This window comes from Paralichthys olivaceus, chromosome 24 (genome assembly GCF_024713975.1).
Source record: "Paralichthys olivaceus isolate ysfri-2021 chromosome 24, ASM2471397v2, whole genome shotgun sequence".
NCBI lineage: Eukaryota > Metazoa > Chordata > Actinopteri > Pleuronectiformes > Paralichthyidae > Paralichthys > Paralichthys olivaceus.
In genome coordinates this window covers 2,754,969-2,777,487 of record NC_091116.1, presented here as the reverse complement: position 1 = coordinate 2,777,487, position 22,519 = coordinate 2,754,969, and the positions used below count along the sequence as shown (strand labels likewise).

General features: G+C 40.6%; 1 protein-coding gene across 4 annotated transcripts; it reads left to right on the top strand.

The window, feature by feature from the left end:
- Positions 1-13,527: 13,527 nt before the first annotated feature.
- Positions 13,528-21,625, top strand: LOC138407091 (golgin subfamily A member 6-like protein 22). 4 transcript variants are annotated; one of them, XM_069521456.1, is made up of 4 exons: positions 13,618-13,666; positions 13,752-14,027; positions 14,145-14,369; positions 14,487-15,314. In XM_069521456.1, exons 1-4 carry the CDS (start codon positions 13,655-13,657, stop codon positions 14,766-14,768), a joined length of 795 nt encoding a protein of 264 aa, XP_069377557.1. In that variant the 5' UTR covers positions 13,618-13,654; the 3' UTR covers positions 14,769-15,314. The 4 variants fall into 4 exon arrangements, with proteins under 4 accessions (XP_069377554.1, XP_069377557.1, XP_069377555.1 ...); XM_069521453.1 differs by lacking the exons at positions 14,145-14,369; positions 14,487-15,314 and adding an exon at positions 20,291-21,625 and having other exon boundaries at positions 13,528-13,666; XM_069521454.1 differs by having other exon boundaries at positions 13,629-13,666; positions 14,145-15,310.
- Positions 21,626-22,519: the final 894 nt, after the last annotated feature.

Genomic DNA, 22,519 nt, shown 5'->3' with positions numbered 1-22,519 from the left:
TTCCTTAACATAGTGCATTGTGCTAAGTCCCTGAATGATCCAGTTCTGGCAGTCTCACTTGACGCGGAGAAGGCCTTCGACCGTGTTGAATGGCATTTTCTCTTTGCGGTCCTACATAAAATGAACTTTGGCCCAAATATGCTAAGTATGATTCAATTGCTATACCTTAACCCCACAGCCATGATACAAACAAATTCAGATACATCACCTCCATTCCCTCTCTCAAGAGGTACCCGACAGGGATGCCCACTATCACCCCTGCTTTTCGCGCTAGCAGTGGAGCCCTTAGCTATTGCAATAAGGAGCCACCCCTCGATCTCAGGGGTCAGGGTCGGGGATGCAAATCACGTTATTTCTTTATATGCGGATGATATAATCCTATTTCTGACAAATCTGCCCACCACCCTGCCGGCCCTTATAGAGTTGCTCAATACATATAGTGAAATATCCGGATATAAAGTGAATATGCAAAAAAGTGTTGCCTTACCCCTTAACCTGACAGCTGAACAATTCCCACAGGGAAATGTCCCTTTTCATTGGAATGCTCAGAGTGTCACGTATCTGGGCTTAGAGATTCCTACCCAGCTAGATAAGACTTTCTCACTTAACTATGACACACTGTTAAGGAAGGTGGAGAAGGACCTGGACAGATGGATGCAACTACCCATCTCTCTGATAGGGCGCGTGAATTGTATAAAAATGAACCTGCTGCCGCGATTTCTCTACCTGTTTCAAACTCTCCCCATATCAATCCCAACAAAATTTTTCAAGAAACTAGAAGGTGTCATATCCAGGTTTATATGGAGGGGGAAAGTACCCAGAATTAAAATTAAAACGCTGTATAACACCCCCCACCATGGTGGGCTGAAACTCCCCAATTTCGAACTTTTTTACTGGGCTGCTCAGCTAAGAACTATCTGGTTCTGGCAGACAGAGATGCCCAATCCTCCAGCCTGGAAGCAAATAGAGCAATTTCATGCATCTGAAGTGCCACTGGCTGGTATCCCCTTTATTAAATCCTATCATACTTTGAAGGATGGCACAGATAATCCATTTATCAATCATACGTCCAAATTATGGTCAGTGATACAACTACGTACCTGTAGTGTGAAACTATTACATAGTAGCACTCCCTTTCATAATAACCCTGCACTACCATCTGTACTAAGAGATGGTCTTACTAAGAGGTTGCACAGCATGGGGATCAAAACATTTGGCGACCTCTATGAAAATAACATACTCAAATCCTTTGAACAGTTAAAAGATACCTTCAATCTTCCTGCTGCACATTTCTTTAAATACCTGCAGGTCAGGCACTTTATTTGCTCTCAACAAGGTGGGCACCCAACCCCCCTAGAATCTCCTGTAACTGATACTATTCTGAAGGGCATTCAACGCCCTAAGGGCATGGTGTCCATAATATACAGCAGAATACTGGACCTCCTGGCAAATAAAACTCTGAAATCTAGGGCTAAATGGGAACAAGATCTCGGCTTCACTTTTAAAGACTGTGATTGGGAAGCGCTGTGTAGTGCAGCTCAAAATTTCTCGCATAATAGTCGTCATAGGCTTCTGCAGGTTAATCTCATTCATAGAGTCTATTTTACACCGGAGAGACTTCATAAAATGTACAGCACTATTTCTGAATTTTGCCCTAGGTGTAAGGTTGCAACAGGAAGTCTTATCCATATGTTTTGGGAATGTGCAAATTTGAAACAATTTTGGGGCCATATTCTGGATGCACTCAAGGGCATCACAGGGACCGAGATCCCTCACTCACCAAGATTGATTTTGTTAGGGGATTTATCTGTTTTACCCACTGACAGGATAAGGAAAACACGTTTTATTAGGTTATCTCTAATTGCTGGAAATAAATGCATTGCTATATTGTGGAAAAGTGAAAACCCACCTACTGTTTCAATGTGGTTTAAAGAAGTTGCATCATACATGGCCTCTGAAAAAATTATGTTCAATATGAAAAAGAAACCCCATCTTTTTGACAAATGCTGGAGTGACTTTAAAATGTATCTGGATAACCTCTCACACTTACCTAATTGAGTACTGCCAATGATGTGGCGGTGGTTGTTGGTTGTAGCACGCCTGTAGGAGTGGCTGTGCTTCTCCATTACCAATGTCATGACCTTTGCTGCATGTACTTTGCTGTGCTTTGTATTTTCGTTCTCTTTTTATGGTTTTAATTTATTTTTAGTTAATGTTATTATTATTATTATTTTTATTTTTTTTTATTTTTTTCCCTTTTAGGGATGAAGGCAAGAGTTGGCCTATGGGGTCTGTTCTGGGAGGGGGGTGGGTTTGGGTGAAACCTGAAGTTCTACTGCTGTTATTGACGCTGTGAACTGTATATGAAAAATGCAAATAAATAAACTGTTTAAAAAAAAAAAAATCAGAGGTTTAGAGGTAAATCACAAAAGATTTCTGCAGTGATAAATGCAATTATCTTAAAACAGTTCTTAAAACAGATCAGATCATTATAGCAGGTGATTTCAATATTCATGTAGATGTTGCCAATGACAGCCTTAGTTCAGCATTTAAATCAATAATAGACTCGATTGGTTTCACTCAACATGTGAATCAACCGACCCACTGCCTGAATCACACTCTTGATCTTGCCCTGACATATGGCATTGACATAGAAAATATAACTATTCCAACAGAACCCTCTTCTGTCTGACCATTTTTTACTTACATTTGAATTCAGAATTGTTAATTACGTCAATTCTGGACGGAAATTCTATTATAGTCGATGTCTATCCGACAAAACTGTTCACAAATTTAAAGAACTGCTCCCCTCTTCCCTTCCCTCTCAGCCATGTGTCAGTACAATACAAGAAGATTATCAAAACCTTACTCCCACACTAGTTGATAACTTTGTAAATAGTACTGCAGCCTCACTAAAAACAGCACTTGAAGCTGTCGCCCCATTAAAAAAGAAGAAAGTAAGTCAGAGGAGATTAGCTCCATGGTATAATTCCCAAACGCACGTTCTAAAACGGACATCGCGGAAGCCAGAAAGGAAGTGGCGTTCCACCACTCGCCAAGACTTCCACCTAGCCTGGAAGAATAGCCTTATAAATTACAAAAAAGCACTTAGAAATGCCCGAACCTCTTAATATTCATTACTAATAGATGAAAATAGGAACAACCCCAGGTTCCTCTTCAGCACTGAAGAAGTCCTCCCCCTAATTGACCGTTCCATTTTAAATCAGATTAATATGTCTTTGCTAACCTGCTACGTACCACAGGCTTTTAAGGTAGCCGTTATTAAACCTCTGCTTAAAAAGCCTACGCTTGATTCAGAGGTTTTAGCTAACTCTAGACCCATATCCAACCTGCCCTTCATTTCCAAAATCCTAGAAAAAGCCGTTGCTAACCAGCTGTGTGGTTACTTAGATAGTAACGGTTTATTGGAAAAATTTCAGTCAGGATTTAGAACCCATCACAGCACAGAAACAGCACTATTGAGAGTCACCAATGACCTTCTTATGGCATCAGATGATGGACTTGTCTCTGTCCTCGTCTTGTTGGACCTTAGTGCAGCATTTGACACAATAGATCATAAGATTCTGCTACAGAGATTAGAACAACATATAGGAATTAAAGGAACAGCACTACACTGGTTTAAATCATATTTATCAGATAGATTCCAATTTGTTAACGTTAACAATGACTCCTCCATGCACATGCAAGTTAATCATGGAGTTCCACAAGGTTCTGTCCTTGGACCAATACTCTTCACCTTATATATGCTCCCCTTAGGCAACATTATTAGACAGCACCAAAGCAGACTGCTGGGGGAACTCCCATCATGCACTGAGCACTTCATCACTTCCCTCTGTCTCTCTGCCCCCCCACACCTGTTTATTTATTTATGTATTTATTTTAACATGTCATCATGTCAAAGTGTCACTTTGTCCTCCCATAGTCCCTCTGGCTCTTCTCTCTCTCTCGTTTCAGATAACTCTGGCTGCAGGACAAAAACGACTACCATCACCATTGTTATCATTAATTACAATAACTCAGTAATTCATTAATATATATAATCCTGTTGTAGATCACTACATTGTTATTTTTATAGTCAGCCTTGATACTGATGGTGCCAAATTGTTCCCGGTCTCTCTCTCTCCACCTCATCTCTCTCTTCTCTCCCCCGCTTTCCACCCATCTCTCCTTTCCTCCCCCCTTACTTTTCTTTCCTCACACCAACCGGTCGAGGCAGATGACCGCCCACATTGAGCTTGGTTCTGCCAGAGGTTTCTCCCTGTTAATGAGGGAGTTTTTCCTCTCCACAGTCGCCTGTGCTTGCTCATTGTGGGAACTGTTGGGTTTCTCTATGTTAATATTGTTTTAAGGTCTTGACCTTTAAATGTAAAGTGCCTTGAGATAATGTAAATTATGAATTGGCGCTATATAAATAAAATTGAATTGAACTGAACTCCCTCTTGGCTGGACTCCCAGCCTCTGCAGCTAAACCGTTGCAGCGTATCCAGAACGCTGCAGCGCGCCTCGTTTACAATCTTCCCAAATTGTCCCATGTGACCCCCCTCCTCCGTGACCTCCACTGGCTTCCTGTTGGGGCCAGCATCCGATTCAAGATGATGGTGCTGGCCTTCAAGGCCGTCAATGCAACTGCACCTGTCTACCTTCAAACACTAGTCAGACCACATGCCCCAGCGAGAACACTTTGCTCATCTACATCAGCTGGCTGACTGGTACCCCCATCACTGAGAGCAAACAAAGCCCACTCAGCGAAGTTGCGACTCTTCTCTGTTTTAGCACATCAGTGGTGGAACAAACTCCCGACCAATGTCAGGACAGCGGAATCGCATTCCATCTTCCGCAAAAGACTCAAGATTCATTTGTTCAGACTTCCCCTCGACCCTGACTCCCGAGAACTGGAGATGACGCTGAAACAGCGCCAAAATTTTCAGTGACATTACGGGAGGGGCATTACGTCTATAGTGGTTTAGCACTACCATAGACAATGAATGGGAATGTGTTTAGGGCCGTTTAGCTAAACAATCCACGGCTGCTGCGCGGGAGACCGGGGTCGATTCCCTGATGGAGAGGAACATATTTTTTACATAAAATGTCGAGAATTTCCTGTGAAAGTGAAAAAAATTTAAAAAACTGAATCCACACCTGCATCCACATTAAATGGGTTCCTCCCCTTCCATTCATCAAGTTTGCACAGGATCTAGAAAAGAGGGATTGTAGAGGAGGAAAATATGTTCTCCATCTCATACATTATTATCTATTTGCTCAGGGTACTTTGTAAAAGACAAATAGAAGAAATATCATCTGAAAGAGGACAACAGTTTTGCTCTACTTCCACTGAATGTTGCTTGGTCAGAACCACTTATTCCAACTGTCTGATTAAAGTTTTCATGACTTGTTCAGCATAATTTATATAAATAATATATAGATATAGATATATAAATTGTATAGATAATATCAATATACCTCTAGTAGCTGGGTTAAAGAAGACTGTGACTGTGTTGCTCCTCTTCATTGGAGGGATGAACACAAGAACAGCGAGATACTGTAGGACGAGGACGCTGAGCCAGTGAGGCACGGCACTGTACTGACTGGCCCTGAACTGGATGTTAGTGATGTGCACCGTCTCCAACAGACTGGCCACCATCAGGATGAGACTGATGCAGAAGAAAACGTCTGCAGGACACAACATACGACAGTTCAGTCAACTTTTCAATAACATCATGTATCTTAGCTATGGTCTTGTGTTGGAAATGATGTTTACAATAAAACTCGAGGAACCTGTTGTTCACAATAAATTAAACAAATTAATAATTTCTTTTAAAGTCACACTGTCCCGTTGACCAAATAATTGACTCACTTTTCAGTGGAACTACTTTCTACCAAGAAATGTTCCCTTTCCAGCATCACAGGGGTCGGACACTCACTGATGAGAGGCGTCCCCCTGGTGATGGGCAGCAGGTTGTTCATGATGAGCAGGATGAGGGTCATCTTGAAGGAGGAGCGGATTGGGGCCCAATAATACTCAAGATTAGCCGTATGATACATCTTACTGTGTGGTTGTTCAGGTATATGAGGGGCAGAGGAGATCTCAGCATGTAGATTCCTGAAAAGATCAATGGTTCAGTTACAACCAGTATAGTACTGTTTACTTCCTCTATTTACTTTGTATTCTATTTACATGCTGAAAAACACATATGGGTCACGGTGTGGAAATTGTTAAATAAAACTTTTGAGTGTCCTTTCACTTTGCTGGGGGCTGAGGCCTTAAGACAACAAGACAACAATAGACTTTATTTGTACACATTCACATTGATAGATATAATCTTTTTTTTTTTTTTTAGTTTATTAGTCTAAGCCAAGAAATATATCCTATATATCATCAAAAATCATGTACAAATACAGTAACAGAAAATCACAGAGATGGATGTAATTTAATATAAAAAACAAAGAGATACTGTGACACATACATCTGCCCGTCATTTATCTGGTCTTTAGTCAAACAGTCTCTTACCTTTGCTGAATAAAACACATCACATGTGTAAAGTAGTTGTAGAGCAACATCTGCTGTAGTCTGTTGTTCTTCAGTCACGGAAGTTGAAGGAAAAGTCGAGGAAGAGAGACAGAGATGAAGCTGAAACAGCGCCATAATGTTCAGTTGCCGGGAGGGGCATTACGTGCATAGTGATTTAACACTACCATAGAGAATGAATGGGAACGTGTAAGGGACGTTTAGCGCAGAAGGCCTGTGTTCGATACCCGGCAATAGACTATTATTAGCCAATTTTTTGTATTTCGAAAGTTGAGCAGATGTAATGTCAACATGTACTTCTGGAATTGGTTTATTTGTGTAACAGACAATGAAAACCATTTGAAACTTTTTTCTTGAAATATCATTTTTGTAATAATAAGATAGTAAAGTGGGCCTTTTCATGTTTTGAAAAATTTGTGGCAATGACATTGACTTGAAATTGAGAGCAGGCACTGCAAGTCAGAACTGTTCATCAATAGGAAACACAAGCATAGCATTCTGTTTACACGGTATATTTTAGAAGCTCATAGAATCAAGACTGTTCCCTTCAAGTCTAAATCAATTTTGTATTGGGTCTGTTGTTTGCATTAGGGGCCAGCTAGGCTTTTAGCCCCACCCTGCCCGAGGTGTGAGTTGTTGGGCCATGAAGAGGTATATTGGTATCGTGGTAAAATGCTCAAAGTTAACTAGAAAGTGATTCTGAGATTTACACACTTCCAGCACTACCAGTAATTCTTTCAAAATGACTTTACAAGCGTGGATATGTCATGAGCCATAGTCATCCATAGTTATTCTGCTATAGACCTAGACGGCTGGGGGATCACCCATCAGGCACCAGAAACCAGCACCTTCTCTCTTCTCTCTCTGCCTTGTTTATTTTATTGTATCTTATTACATGTCTCTAATTCCTTGGGTCTTCTCCTCCCCTCCTTGGTCCATGCTGTGCGGCTCTCTGGAACCCATCCTGGCTCGGGTCCTGATGAGGGATGGACCTAGTGAGGTCACCGGTTTGTCGCAGGGCTAACGTGGAGGGTCATGCAACCACCAGCACTCTCACCTGAGGACCTCTCACCTTTGGAGCCATGTTCACTACTACTACTGCACATGTTGGACCATGAGGGAGGTAGGAGTGCCCGGAGGGACCAACGCGCCCTTGGAAGACCATGCCAACATCCAGGTGGTGATTCCCGGGCTGGATTCAAGCCCATGACCAGAGACTGTGACTCCACCCCCCCTTTATTTCCTTTTGTTCCCCTATATATATTTTTTTTCTCCACTCACCCCAACCAGTCCTGGCAGAGGCCGTTGATAGATACATGTAGGGAAAGTAGATTTAGTTCTCATGGCCAATGTGTTTGATGTGCAAGTGCTGCCAAATATATACAGAATATATCCTTGCTGGCCCATCCACTGCAGACAGAGAGGGGAAAGCTGACATGGAGCTCCGGGATCCCCTCCGTCTCCTGTTTATAATGCATGAAAATCCAACTTAACTGATTAAAGCTTTTGACAAGACCAGTTGATGTAGTCGTATTTTTTATTATATATAAAAATTTATTTTTATTTCTCGCCGGAGTAGTCCTGGTTTGGGGAGATTATTACAGCTGGAGGTGCAGCGTGCAGGGAGAAGAGGCATGATAACCTGTGTTATGTTATTGCTCATAGTTGTTTTAGCTTTATGGTGTATTTAGTGTTAGTCGTTCAGTTTTGATTGCTTTTTTGTCATAGGGTTAAATATTAAAACCCTATGTTGGAGCTAGTGAAATAGGAAGTATATTCTGGGGATGTATAGTACGAGACCTGAGGAGGTCTTTCTGAGCTTGCTCCACAGAGCGCTGTGTGAGCTTGGGGTTCAGGGGGTTTTTTGTGTTTTTTTTTGTTTTCCCCCTGCGGAGCTACTCACTCTATTCTTTCTGCAAGTGTTCTAAATGAAAGGTAATTGTAACTTCATTAGCTGGAATGTTAAGGGGTTAAATCACCCAGTCTTCTCACACCTAAAGAAGCTCAGGGCTGGGGTAGCCTTTCTTCAGGAAACCCACTTGCATGATTCTGACCAATGGCGATTAGGTAAATGCTGGGCAGGACAGTTTTTCCACTCTAACTTTAAAGGAAAGCCAGGGGTGTGGCCATCCTTGCTGATAGAAACATTCCTTTTGAGCCCTGCAACATTACAGCAGATAAATTTGGACATTTTACCCATGTTTCAGGCAAGCTTTACAATAAGCAAGTGGTCTTGGCCAATGTGCATGCGCCTAATGTTGATGACGTACAGTTTTTCAATAGATTTTTCTCTGAACTCCCTGATCTAAATTCTAATTTTTTAATTCTCGGGGGAGATTTCAATTGTTATTTGGATGCAGTATTAGACCGCTCCTCACCTAAACCTACCACTCTCAGCAAATCCGCCAGTTACATTAAAGCATTTCTTGATGATTTTAGCCTTTCTGATCCCTGGCGGTTCTTGTATCCTACAGGAAGAGAATATTCCTTCTTTTCCCATGTCCACCACACTTACACTCGAATTGATTATTTTTTTATAGATAATAAATTCATCTCAAACCTTAAGTCATGTAAAATACGAAAGTATTGTTATTTCTGATCACGCTCCCCTGGTTCTGGTACTAGCTTTTCCAGATGCTGACTATACAAGGAGACACTGGAGACTAAATCCATTGTTACTCTCCGATGAGAGCTTTCTCTCACACATCTCTGTTTGTTTCAAAACCAACCACTTCTCTACCAGAAGCCCTCACGATCTTAGATAATTTCAGTCAATTTAAATAAAAGCGAACCATTCCCAATTAATAAGGAAGCTCTTAAACTTAACTATACCCATCTCCCATTGAAGGTGGTCAAAGATCAATTTAATTACCTCGGAATTTGTGTCACCAGAGAATTCAAAAACTTGTTGAAATCAAATTTTCTCACTTTATTTGATCAGGCAAAACAGATTTTGTCTCTGTCCCTTATTGGAAGAATAAACTCGATTAAAATGACATTGCTTCCAAAGTTCCTCTACTTGTTTCAATGTCTTCCTGTTCTCATCCCCAAATAATTTTTTAGAGCCCTTGACTCATTATTGATATTTTACATTTGGAATGGTAAACACCCTCGGCTGCGGAAAGCATTTCTCCAAAGATCCAAGCAGGCAGGGGGAATGGCTCTGCCTAATTTCCAGTACTACTACTGGGCAGTGAATATTGGGTGTTTGTTATTTTGGAGACATTTCCATCTCGAACCCACTTCCCCGGCCTGGGTTACAATGGAGGTCTGTGCCAGTAACCCTGTTTCCTTACCTGCCCTCTTAGGTGCCGCACTTCCACTTGCTTCGGATATTCCCAAGAGCAACCCAGTAGTTAAACACTCCCTGTTAATCTGGGGCCAATTTAGGAAAAGTTTTGGACTACAGCTTTTTTCACTTAAAAGCCCAATTGCTGCTAACCATCTATTTGCTCCTTCAATGGCTGATGGCGCATTCAATATTTGGCACAGAAAAGGTTTGAGATGCTTTGAAGATCTATACATTGATAATTGTTTTGCGAGCTTTTCTCAACTAACAGAAACTTTTTGGCATTGCCAAAACCCACTTTTTTAGATTTTTACAAATTAGGACTTTTATACAGCGCTTAACGACCCAATTTCCTTATAAACCCCCAGTTACCCCTGTTGATATATTTCTTTCTGTTAACCCCACCTCTAAAGGTATCATGTCCAATCTATATAACCTTATTTCCAAACTGCACTGCTCTTCAGTGGCAACTATAAGAACTGCTTGGGAGCAAGACCTAAATTACACCTTTACAGAGGACACATGGGACTCGGTGCTTGATCGGATACACTCCTCTTCTATGTGTTCTTGACATGCACTTTTACAATTTAAAGTAGTGCATCGAATCCACATATCAAAAACCAAATTAGCGCGAATGTATCCTGATGTCGACCCTACATGTGATAAATGTAAAGGCGCACCTGCCTCACTCTACCACATGTATTGGACATGTCCCTCTTTAGGTAACTTTTGGACATTGGTTTTCCATGCGTTATCAGATATCCTCCATCATCGAATTGAGCCCAATCCCTTGACTGGTATTTTTGGCATTGCTCCAGATTTGAACTTACATAAAGCTATGCTCAACTTTCTTGCTTTTGCCTCTTTACTAGCCCGACGAGCTATTTCACTTAAGTGGAAGGACCCAGCTCCTCCTTGCTGTTCACATTGGCTCAGAGAAAATGATATCCTGCATGAATCTAGAGAAGATTAGATACACTATTCGGGGATCAGAAAACAAATTCTACAGAATATGGCGCCCCTTCTTGGTATTTTATGAAAAACCTTCAACAATAATTTTTGAGTAGCCCCCCCCCCCCCCCTTTTATTTTTTTTATTTTTAAATTTCTTAAATTTTTATTATCTATTTTATTTATGTATCTATTTTTCATGTATTTCACCTTTTTTTGGTGGTGTCTGTGCTGTGCTTTTTTCAGTTATTAAATCTTATTAATCTTTTATCTTTCCAAGCGTGGTTGTAATTTTTTTATTTTTTATTATTATTATTATTATTCTGTCTATTTACATTTTTTTGTCAGTAGATGTTTAAGTATGTCCATGTCCGGATGTTTTGACAAGGGATTGTTTTGTTTTATGGATGTTGTACGAAAAATCTAAAAAACTTTTTTCCTGTGCATTGATTGTCTTATATGTATTTTATCATTAATAAAAAGACCATTGAAAGAAAAGTAGTTTGTAAAGAATTGTTTTGCTGTATTGAGAGACCTGCCTGAGATTAACAGATAATTTACTCAAGCTGAAAAGTGCACCACCAGTGATGATGATTCTCAGACTGAGTGAGGTTGTGACGATATGTAATTACTTGCCAAAAAGCCCTTTTTTATGAAGTTACAACTAATTAAACACATTCCTGCACATGCCTAAACATGTTTAAACACATTAGCAGCAGTGTTCAAACATTGTAAGTGAAAGAAGTTTGACTTCTGACCCAGCTCTGAAAGCTGCCTGAAATGGACCACACTAAATGTCTGATTACTAGCAGCCAGTTTGTGCTAGGGTGGAAAGCTGATATTGTTGGGAAGAGGAGAGTCTAATCTTTAATTTGGTGTATAAAGGCAAAATTAAGCAAATTTTTTCTACTTGTCAGCGCCAGTGTACCAGGCGATGTACGAGTTCTTACCCCTTTTTCAAAATAACTTCCGCAAAATCCCACCCCCCCAACCGAGCTCCACTCCCCGCCCGCTCTCCGCTTCCCCAACGGGCGCTGACCTGCGGGGACGTGTGCATTTATCAGACCCGTGGTGCCCCGGCTGCTTTGGTGACACTAGATGACCTCGAACTGATCGCTGGCCCTCGTGGTGGCGACGTCTCATTTGAATGTCTGCCCTATCAACTTTCAATGGTACTTTTTGTGCCTACAATGACCACAGGTAACAGGGATTCAGGGTTCGATTCCAGAGAGGGAGCCTGAGATCAATTATTATTAAATTATTGATGACCATATACGACAAAGAATGACATAATGTGCCACACTCACGGCTGATGAAGGGCTGGATGCTGAGGGTCAATGAATTGTGTGAGATGTGTCAAATCTGTTGGTTATTATTTTTGTTCATTATCATATGTAAACAAATGTAGGCAAGATTTTTAAAATATATTTTGCATTGAAGAAATAATTGTCTGCATTCAGATTGAGCTCTATATCATCCAATCAGTAATGATTGGATGACTAATGTGCATAACAAAGACATAAATATTACATAAACCAATCCTTTTAGCCCATTATTAAGTGGAACATAGTAAATTAAATTAAATGGAAACAGTCAAACACATCTGCAGAAGCATTGACAATTGTATTGATTTAATATACACACATACAAATATTAATAATATGCATTTTCATTAATATCTTATGCCACTGACAGTATTCGACCAACACTCACAAAGCACTGCTCAATAGCCATGAATCTATGAATGAAATTAAAATATGAAACCTTTATTTGCAGTGTAAAATCACATTGAACACATGAACAACACACAACAATACAATACTTAATCACAGAATGTCAGTGCCTGTGTTGTGCATCAATAGCTCTCACACACTAAAATCACATAGATCAACATGTAAATATACATCCTCTCAATTATTTCGCATCAGTTTTAGAAACCAGCCAGCATCAAGGTCCACACTTTCCTGACACACACACACATTTTTTTACAAACACGAATCCAAACATGCTGCAGAAATGCACAATTCCCCATGCTCTCAGTGACACACAATGCAACAATTAGTTTGCAAAAATGTACCCACTTCCCGGTGATGGTAAAGTAGTTGACTACAGCTGCTCTACAGTGTTTTCCATTTTCATTATTTTATTTTCATCCTACTACATTTATTTTATAATGCTTGTGCTGTTAAGATTTCACACTATGTACTTACTGACACATAGACTTATATTTTGTTGATGCTTATGTACATATCTACATACTTAATTTAACACTTCATAGCATATTTAATTAATTCCCTCAAGCATATCACACATTATCTAATGGATCTGAAATCCTTGATTGATTTTCTTCATTTGGTCAAGAGACTAACCTCAGTCTCAGACAGGGATCACTGTAGCTATCAGTGCAACATGTGTATAGTAGCCGCCTAGCTCAGGATTTGTGTATGCTCCGCAGTGATGTGCATCATATAGAAGTCAACCTGATAAACCCCCAGGGGCCGCCATGTTGTGCAGTTATAAAAATTGCCATGGAAACGATTGCTTCTTAAAAATCTTCTTTGATGATTGATGTGGCGGCAACCATCAAAGGGATTGCTGGCCTGCAAATCCTTATCAAATCCAATCAAAGAACCAAAAACTCTAGACATTAAAGGATATTTCTTTGGTCCTCTGAACTACCAAACATAAATAACAAGTTCCCTTGCTTCAAGTTATTAGCTTGTGAAAATAATAGACCGTCAACTGAGAAGACCACAGTCCTCATTAGTGAAGACAACAATCCTGCCTACGGAGACAACCGCTGATTTGTTCATTAAATATTCATCAAGAAGACACTGCTCTCATAACTACAAATCCCCCTTTACCAAAATGGACATCCTGGTAAGAATTATTTTTTTTTAGAAATGTATGTTCAGGTTGTGTTGAGTGGACTTTTAATAATGAATTCCATGTTTCTATTTTTCAGGCATGTGGAACAATGCAGTCTGAGATTAAGGCTCTGAAAGAGAAGCTCAAACTGAATGATGAGCTTCTGATAAGGGAGCAGGAGAAAATGACAGCTCGCTCTAAAGCCCACATTGGTGTCCTGGCTGAACTAGCTGTACAGAGCAACAAGGTGAAGGCTCTGGAAGAGAAGCTCAAACAGAACGATGAGCTTCTGATGAGGGAGAAGGAGAAAATGACAGCTCACTCTAAAGCCCACAATGGCAAACTGGCTGAACTGGCTGTACAGAGCAACAAGGTGAAGGCTCTGGAATTGAAGCTCAAACAGAACGATGAGCTTCTGATGAGGGAGAAGGAGAAAATGACAGCTCACTCTAAAGCCCACAATGGCAAACTGGCAGTACAAAGCAACAAGGTGAAGGCTCTGGAAGAGGACAATGTGGCTCTGAAGGAGAAGGTGGCCCTTTTGAAAAGGGATTTGAGCAGGCTTGAGCTTGTGGTGACAGAGATGGAGGAAAGGCAAGCTCACAGCCAAAAGATTGACTCCATGGACAAGGAGACTCAAACCAGCGATCTGCTTCAGGATGAGAATAATGCTCTTCAAGAAGAGCTGATGAAGCTCAGAGCTTCTTATCATGAGGTCTGTCTGAATCAGACTACCAACCAGGAGAAGTTCGACACTGAGCTCCAGGAGGAGAAGCAGGAAAAGAACGTTCTCCAAGAAGAGCTGATGAAGCTCAGAGATTCTTATCATGAGGTCTGTCAAAATCCGACTACCAACCAGGAGAAGTTCAACACTGAGCTCCAGGAGAAGAAGGTTCTCCAAGAAGAGCTGATGAAGCTCAAAGCTTCTTACAATGTGGTCTGCCACTGTCATGAAGCTGATGTTTCCAGTCGGGAGCTCAATGGAGAGAGTAAGGATGATGTCACTGAGGAGAAGTCTCTCTCCAGTGTTCTCCCTGAGAAACCAAAGAAGACTTCACTCTGGAAGAGAATCCGCCACGCTCTGGGGTTGAGAAAACCACAGTGTTGGAAGTAGTCAGCAGCGCCCATCCAACAGCACCTGAGCTGACCTTACCCAGTGTTGTAATGTAACGAACTTCTTTAATAACCTTGACTCACCGTCCCTTTCTCAAGACCTGAGAAATAACCTGGATGCGCCCATCACCCAGGAGGAAATTTCAGCAGCTATATCTTCTATGCAATCAGGTTAATCCCCTGGCCCAGATGGGCTTCCATCAAATTTCTTTTTAAAAAATTCTGCTGATCTAGCCCCCGTCCTGTGCTCAGTGTTCTCTGATTCCTTAAACTCAGGTGTACTCCCTCCCTCGTTCAATCAGGCCTGTATCTCCTTGTTGCTGAAAAAAGGCAGGACCCACTAGATTGTGCTTCATACAGACCGATTTCATTGCTAAACATGGATGTAAAGATCCTCGCCAAAGTTTTGGCCCACAGACTGGAGGATATCCTTCCTTCTGTAATATCGCCAGATCAAACTGGTTTTATTAAAGGACGCCATTCGTTTTACAATATTCGTCGGCTATTTAATATTCTGTACTCCCCCAAACATGTGGATTCAGAGTGCCTTGCCTCTATGGATGCTGAGAAGGCATTTGATATAGTAGAGTGGAACTATCTTTTTTTTTACACTTGGAAAATTTGGTTTCGGTTCTGTCTTTTTGTCCTGGATCAAAACATTGTATAAATGTCCTTCAGCCACTGTTTTGACCAATAGTCATTACTCTGAATACTTTGATTTACACCGTGGGACCCGGCAGGGTCGCCCACTAAGCCCACTCCTTTTCGCAATTGCCATTGAGCCTCTTGCAATTGCCTTACGTAGCAATGGGCGGGTACAGGGAATATGGAGGGGAGGAGTCGAACATAAAGTCTTGCTTTATGCAGGCGACCTACTTCTGTTTGTTTCAAAACCAACCACTTCTCTACCAGAAGCCCTCACGATCTTAGATAATTTCAGTCAATTTAAATAAAAGCGAACTATTCCCAATTAATAAAGAAGCTCTTAAACTTAACTATACCCATCTCCCATTAAGGTGGTGAAAGATCAATTTAATTACCTCGGAATTTGTGTCACCAGAGAATTCAAAAACTTGTTTAAATCAAATTTTCTCACTTTATTTGATCAGGCAAAACAGATTTTGTCTCTGTCCCTTATTGGTAGAATAAACTCGATTAAAATGACATTGCTTCCAAAGTTCCTCTACTTGTTTCAATGTCTTCCCGTTCTCATCCCCAAATAATTTTTTAGAGCCCTTGACTCATTATTGATATTTTACATTTGGAATGGTAAACACCCTCGGCTGCGGAAAGCATTTCTCCAAAGATCCAAGCAGGCAGGGGGAATGGCTCTGCCTAATTTCCAGTACTACTACTGGGCAGTGAATATTGGGTGTTTGTTATTTTGGAGACATTTCCATCTCGAACCCACTTCCCCGGCCTGGGTTACAATGGAGGTCTGTGCCAGTAACCCTGTTTCCTTACCTGCCCTCTTAGGTGCCGCACTTCCACTTGCTTCGGATATTCCCAAGAGCAACCCAGTAGTTAAACACTCCCTGTTAATCTGGGGCCAATTTAGGAAAAGTTTTGGACTACAGCTTTTTTCATTTAAAAGCCCAATTGCTGCTAACCATCTATTTGCTCCTTCAATGGCTGATGGCGCATTCAATATTTGGCACAGAAAAGGTTTGAGATGCTTTGAAGATCTATACATTGATAATTGTTTTGCGAGCTTTTCTCAACTAACAGAAACTTTTTGGCATTGCCAAAACCCACTTTTTTAGATTTTTACAAATTAGGACTTTTATACAGCGCTTAACGACCCAATTTCCTTATAAACCCCCAGTTACCCCTGTTGATATATTTCTTTCTGTTAACCCCACCTCTAAAGGTATCATGTCCAATCTATATAACCTTATTTCCAAACTGCACTGCTCTTCAGTGGCAACTATAAGAACTGCTTGGGAGCAAGACCTAAATTACACCTTTACAGAGGACACATGGGACTCGGTGCTTGATCGGATACACTCCTCTTCTATGTGTTCTTGACATGCACTTTTACAATTTAAAGTAGTGCATCGAATCCACATATCAAAAACCAAATTAGCGCGAATGTATCCTGATGTCGACCCTACATGTGATAAATGTAAAGGCGCACCTGCCTCACTCTACCACATGTATTGGACATGTCCCTCTTTAGGTAACTTTTGGACATTGGTTTTCCATGCGTTATCAGATATCCTCCATCATCGAATTGAGCCCAATCCCTTGACTGGTATTTTTGGCATTGCTCCAGATTTGAACTTACATAAAGCTATGCTCAACTTTCTTGCTTTTGCCTCTTTACTAGCCCGACGAGCTATTTCACTTAAGTGGAAGGACCCAGCTCCTCCTTGCTGTTCACATTGGCTCAGAGAAAATGATATCCTGCATGAATCTAGAGAAGATTAGATACACTATTCGGGGATCAGAAAACAAATTCTACAGAATATGGCGCCCCTTCTTGGTATTTTATGAAAAACCTTCAACAATAATTTTTGAGTAGCCCCCCCCCCCCCCCCCCCCCCCTTTTATTTTTTTTATTTTTAAATTTTTTAAATTTTTATTATCTATTTTATTTATGTATCTATTTTTCATGTATTTCACCTTTTTTTGGTGGTGTCTGTGCTGTGCTTTTTTCAGTTATTAAATCTTATTAATCTTTTATCTTTCCAAGCGTGGTTGTAATTTTTTTATTTTTTATTATTATTATTATTATTCTGTCTATTTACATTTTTTTGTCAGTAGATGTTTAAGTATGTCCATGTCCGGATGTTTTGACAAGGGATTGTTTTGTTTTATGGATGTTGTACGAAAAATCTAAAAAACTTTTTTCCTGTGCATTGATTGTCTTATATGTATTTTATCATTAATAAAAAGACCATTGAAAGAAAAGTAGTTTGTAAAGAATTGTTTTGCTGTATTGAGAGACCTGCCTGAGATTAACAGATAATTTACTCAAGCTGAAAAGTGCACCACCAGTGATGATGATTCTCAGACTGAGTGAGGTTGTGACGATATGTAATTACTTGCCAAAAAGCCCTTTTTTATGAAGTTACAACTAATTAAACACATTCTTGCACATGCCTAAACATGTTTAAACACATTAGCAGCAGTGTTCAAACATTGTAAGTGAAAGAAGTTTGACTTCTGACCCAGCTCTGAAAGCTGCCTGAAATGGACCACACTAAATGTCTGATTACTAGCAGCCAGTTTGTGCTAGGGTGGAAAGCTGATATTGTTGGGAAGAGGAGAGTCTAATCTTTAATTTGGTGTATAAAGGCAAAATTAAGCAAATTTTTTCTACTTGTCAGCGCCAGTGTACCAGGCGATGTACGAGTTCTTACCCCTTTTGCAAAATAACTTCCGCAAAATCCCACCCCCCCAACCGAGCTCCACTCCCCGCCCGCTCTCCGCTTCCCCAACGGGCGCTGACCTGCGGGGACGTGTGCATTTATCAGACCCGTGGTGCCCCGGCTGCTTTGGTGACACTAGATGACCTCGAACTGATCGCTGGCCCTCGTGGTGGCGACGTCTCATTTGAATGTCTGCCCTATCAACTTTCAATGGTACTTTTTGTGCCTACAATGACCACAGGTAACAGGGATTCAGGGTTCGATTCCAGAGAGGGAGCCTGAGATCAATTATTATTAAATTATTGATGACCATATACGACAAAGAATGACATAATGTGCCACACTCACGGCTGATGAAGGGCTGGATGCTGAGGGTCAATGAATTGTGTGAGATGTGTCAAATCTGTTGGTTATTATTTTTGTTCATTATCATATGTAAACAAATGTAGGCAAGATTTTTAAAATATATTTTGCATTGAAGAAATAATTGTCTGCATTCAGATTGAGCTCTATATCATCAAATCAGTAATGATTGGATGACTAATGTGCATAACAAAGACATAAATATTACATAAACCAATCCTTTTAGCCCATTATTAAGTGGAACATAGTAAATTAAATTAAATGGAAACAGTCAAACACATCTGCAGAAGCATTGACAATTGTATTGATTTAATATACACACATACAAATATTAATAATATGCATTTTCATTAATATCTTATGCCACTGACAGTATTCGACCAACACTCACAAAGCACTGCTCAATAGCCATGAATCTATGAATGAAATTAAAATATGAAACCTTTATTTGCAGTGTAAAATCACATTGAACACATGAACAACACACAACAATACAATACTTGATCACAGAATGTCAGTGCCTGTGTTGTGCATCAATAGCTCTCACACACTAAAATCACATAGATCAACATGTAAATATACATCCTCTCAATTATTTCGCATCAGTTTTAGAAACCAGCCAGCATCAAGGTCCACACTTTCCTGACACACACACACATTTTTTTACAAACACGAATCCAAACATGCTGCAGAAATGCACAATTCCCCATGCTCTCAGTGACACACAATGCAACAATTAGTTTGCAAAAATGTACCCACTTCCCGGTGATGGTAAAGTAGTTGACTACAGCTGCTCTACAGTGTTTTCCATTTTCATTATTTTATTTTCATCCTACTACATTTATTTTATAATGCTTGTGCTGTTAAGATTTCACACTATGTACTTACTGACACATAGACTTATATTTTGTTGATGCTTATGTACATATCTACATACTTAATTTAACACTTCATAGCATATTTAATTAATTCCCTCAAGCATATCACACATTATCTAATGGATCTGAAATCCTTGATTGATTTTCTTCATTTGGTCAAGAGACTAACCTCAGTCTCAGACAGGGATCACTGTAGCTATCAGTGCAACATGTGTATAGTAGCCGCCTAGCTCAGGATTTGTGTATGCTCCGCAGTGATGTGCATCATATAGAAGTCAACCTGATAAACCCCCAGGGGCCGCCATGTTGTGGAGTTATAAAAATTGCCATGGAAACGGTTGCTTCTTAAAAATCTTCTTTGATGATTGATGTGTGGGCAACCATCAAAGGGATTGCTGGCCTGCAAATCCTTATCAAATCCAATCAAAGAACCAAAAACTCTAGACATTAAAGGATATTTCTTTGGTCCTCTGAACTACCAAACATAAATAACAAGTTCCCTTGCTTCAAGTTATTAGCTTGTGAAAATAACAGACCGTCAACTGAGAAGACCACAGTCCTCATTAGTGAAGACAACAATCCTGCCTACGGAGACAACCGCTGATTTGTTCAGTAAAAATTCATCAAGAAGACACTGCTCTCATAACTACAAATCCCCCTTTACCAAAATGGACATCCTGGTAAGAATTTTTTTTTTTTAGAAATGTATGTTCAGGTTCAAGTCTTTTAATAATGAATTCCATGTTTCCATTTTTCAGACATGTGGAACAATGCAGTCTGAGATTAAGGCTTTGAAAGAGAAGCTCAAACTGAATGATGAGCTTCTGATAAGGGAGCAGGAGAAAATGACAGCTCGCTCTAAAGCCCACATTGGTGTCCTGGCTGAACTAGCTATACAGAGCAACAAGGTGAAGGCTCTGGAAGAGAAGCTCAAACAGAACGATGAGCTTCTGATGAGGGAGAAGGAGAAAATGACAGCTCACTCTAAAGCCCACAATGGCAAACTGGCTGTACAAAGCAACAAGGTGAAGGCTCTGGAAGAGGACAATGTGGCTCTGAAGGAGAAGGTGGCCCTTTTGAAAAGGGATTTGAGCAGGGTTGAGCTTGTGGTGACAGAGATGGAGGAAAGGCAAGCTCACAGCCAAAAGATTGACTCCATGGACAAGGAGACTCAAACCAGCGATCTGCTTCAGGATGAGAATAATGCTCTTCAAGAAGAGCTGATGAAGCTCAGAGCTTCTTATCATGAGGTCTGTCTGAATCAGACTACCAACCAGGAGAAGTTCGACACTGAGCTCCAGGAGGAGAAGCAGGAAAAGAACGTTCTCCAAGAAGAGCTGATGAAGCTCAGAGCTTCTTATCATGAGGTCTGTCAAAATCAGACTACCAACCAGGAGAAGTTCAACACTGAGCTCCAGGAGAAGAAGGTTCTCCAAGAAGAGCTGATGAAGCTCAAAGCTTCTTACAATGTGGTCTGCCACTGTCATGAAGCTGATGTTTCCAGTAGGGAGCTCAATGGAGAGAGTAAGGATGATGTCACTGAGGAGAAGTCTCTCTCCAGTGTTCTCCCTGAGAAACCAAAGAAGACTTCACTCTGGAAGAGAATCCGCCACGCTCTGGGGTTGAGAAAACCACAGTGTTGGAAGTAGTCAGCAGCGCCCATCCAACAGCACCTGAGCTGACCTTACCCAGTGTTGTAATGTAACGAAGTACAAATACTTCTTTACATTTCTACTTAAGTAGAAATTTCACATATCTGTCCTTTACTTTGTTATTTTTATTTCTGACAACTTTCACTTTTACTCCACTATATTTCCTAAGTAAAATGTGTACTTTTACTCCAATACATTTCTCCCAACCATCTTCGTTACTCATTACTACAAATTAAAATCAGAAGAAATTTGAGTTGGTGACATAATGCCGTAAACATTTTGTAGTATATACGTGTGCCTGCAATACATATTATGCCAGTGGGTGGCAGTGTCACTCGATGTACCCCATGAAGAAGAGAGTGACTGTGACTGGTACCTGAATAAGAAAGAGTAAAGTTTGTTCCTCTGAATTAGCTTGCCTGTTAGCTTCTTTTTTCATATACACTAAACAACAAATTCGTTGTCATGTCAACCGCCAAGCACGAAGAAGAAGAAGTCCCGCTTGTCTGGGTGTTGTGGTGAAAAACTAAGTTCCACTCGTGGTCCAAAAATTCCAAAAATTCAGTCAAATAAAAAAGCAGTAGAAGTCAACTTAAAAGCAGCAGAGTTTTATTGTCGACAACAAAACCTGAGAGCATTCAGTAGCGAGCCGGAGCTGCACCAGAAGAACTCTGACTAACAGTGGTGTTGCTCCGCTTTATCTATCCTTAAGGGCCACACCTGTTACGACCTTCCCCCTGGAAAGTCTCCAAGCACCGGGGTTACTTTGGCCTTGGAGCTGGGACTTTCCCTCTGGAGAGCCCCTACCGTACCATGATGAGTCTCTTTTTCTTTTACACAGTTTTTCTTACTCTTGACACCATTATATCTGTCCAAACCATTTACTATTTTTTTAAAGATATTTGTCTCTGATTTTACACCATTATATTTCATTCTTGTCAGACTGCCTTTAAAAAAAAAAAAGATTATCATTTCTTCACACAAGTTATACATACACTACATACTGATTGTTACACATAGAGTATATTGTTTGATTCGTTTGATAATTCGTGATATCTGTCTTAAACTTATTGTAATCATTAGCAATTTATGTTATAATCACTCCTCAGTTTGCAGTGCAGATTAAAGGTACATAGTGACATTCATATGTGACACAGTGTAATGAACAGAAATTTTACTACACGGACATGTCACATTATTGATGCCATCATGGAAGCACTTGCTGCCGGTTCTGCTGCTACCGTTAATGCTCCAGTAGCAGTTGACTATTGGTCACTGTGTGCCCCATGACCCATGAGGTCACAAGGCCAATATAAGCCGAATTTCCTAGCTCTCTTCTCTGTTCTGCCTCTTCCCCTGCTGACCGCTCCTGGTGGAGTAGGTTCTGGCCCTGCTGTCCCAGCCAGGGAAACTTCCTCCCTACACAAGCTCCTCAACTTCCAGCAGGCCTGCCTGGAGCAGACTGCTAAAACCTTCCAAAGGCAG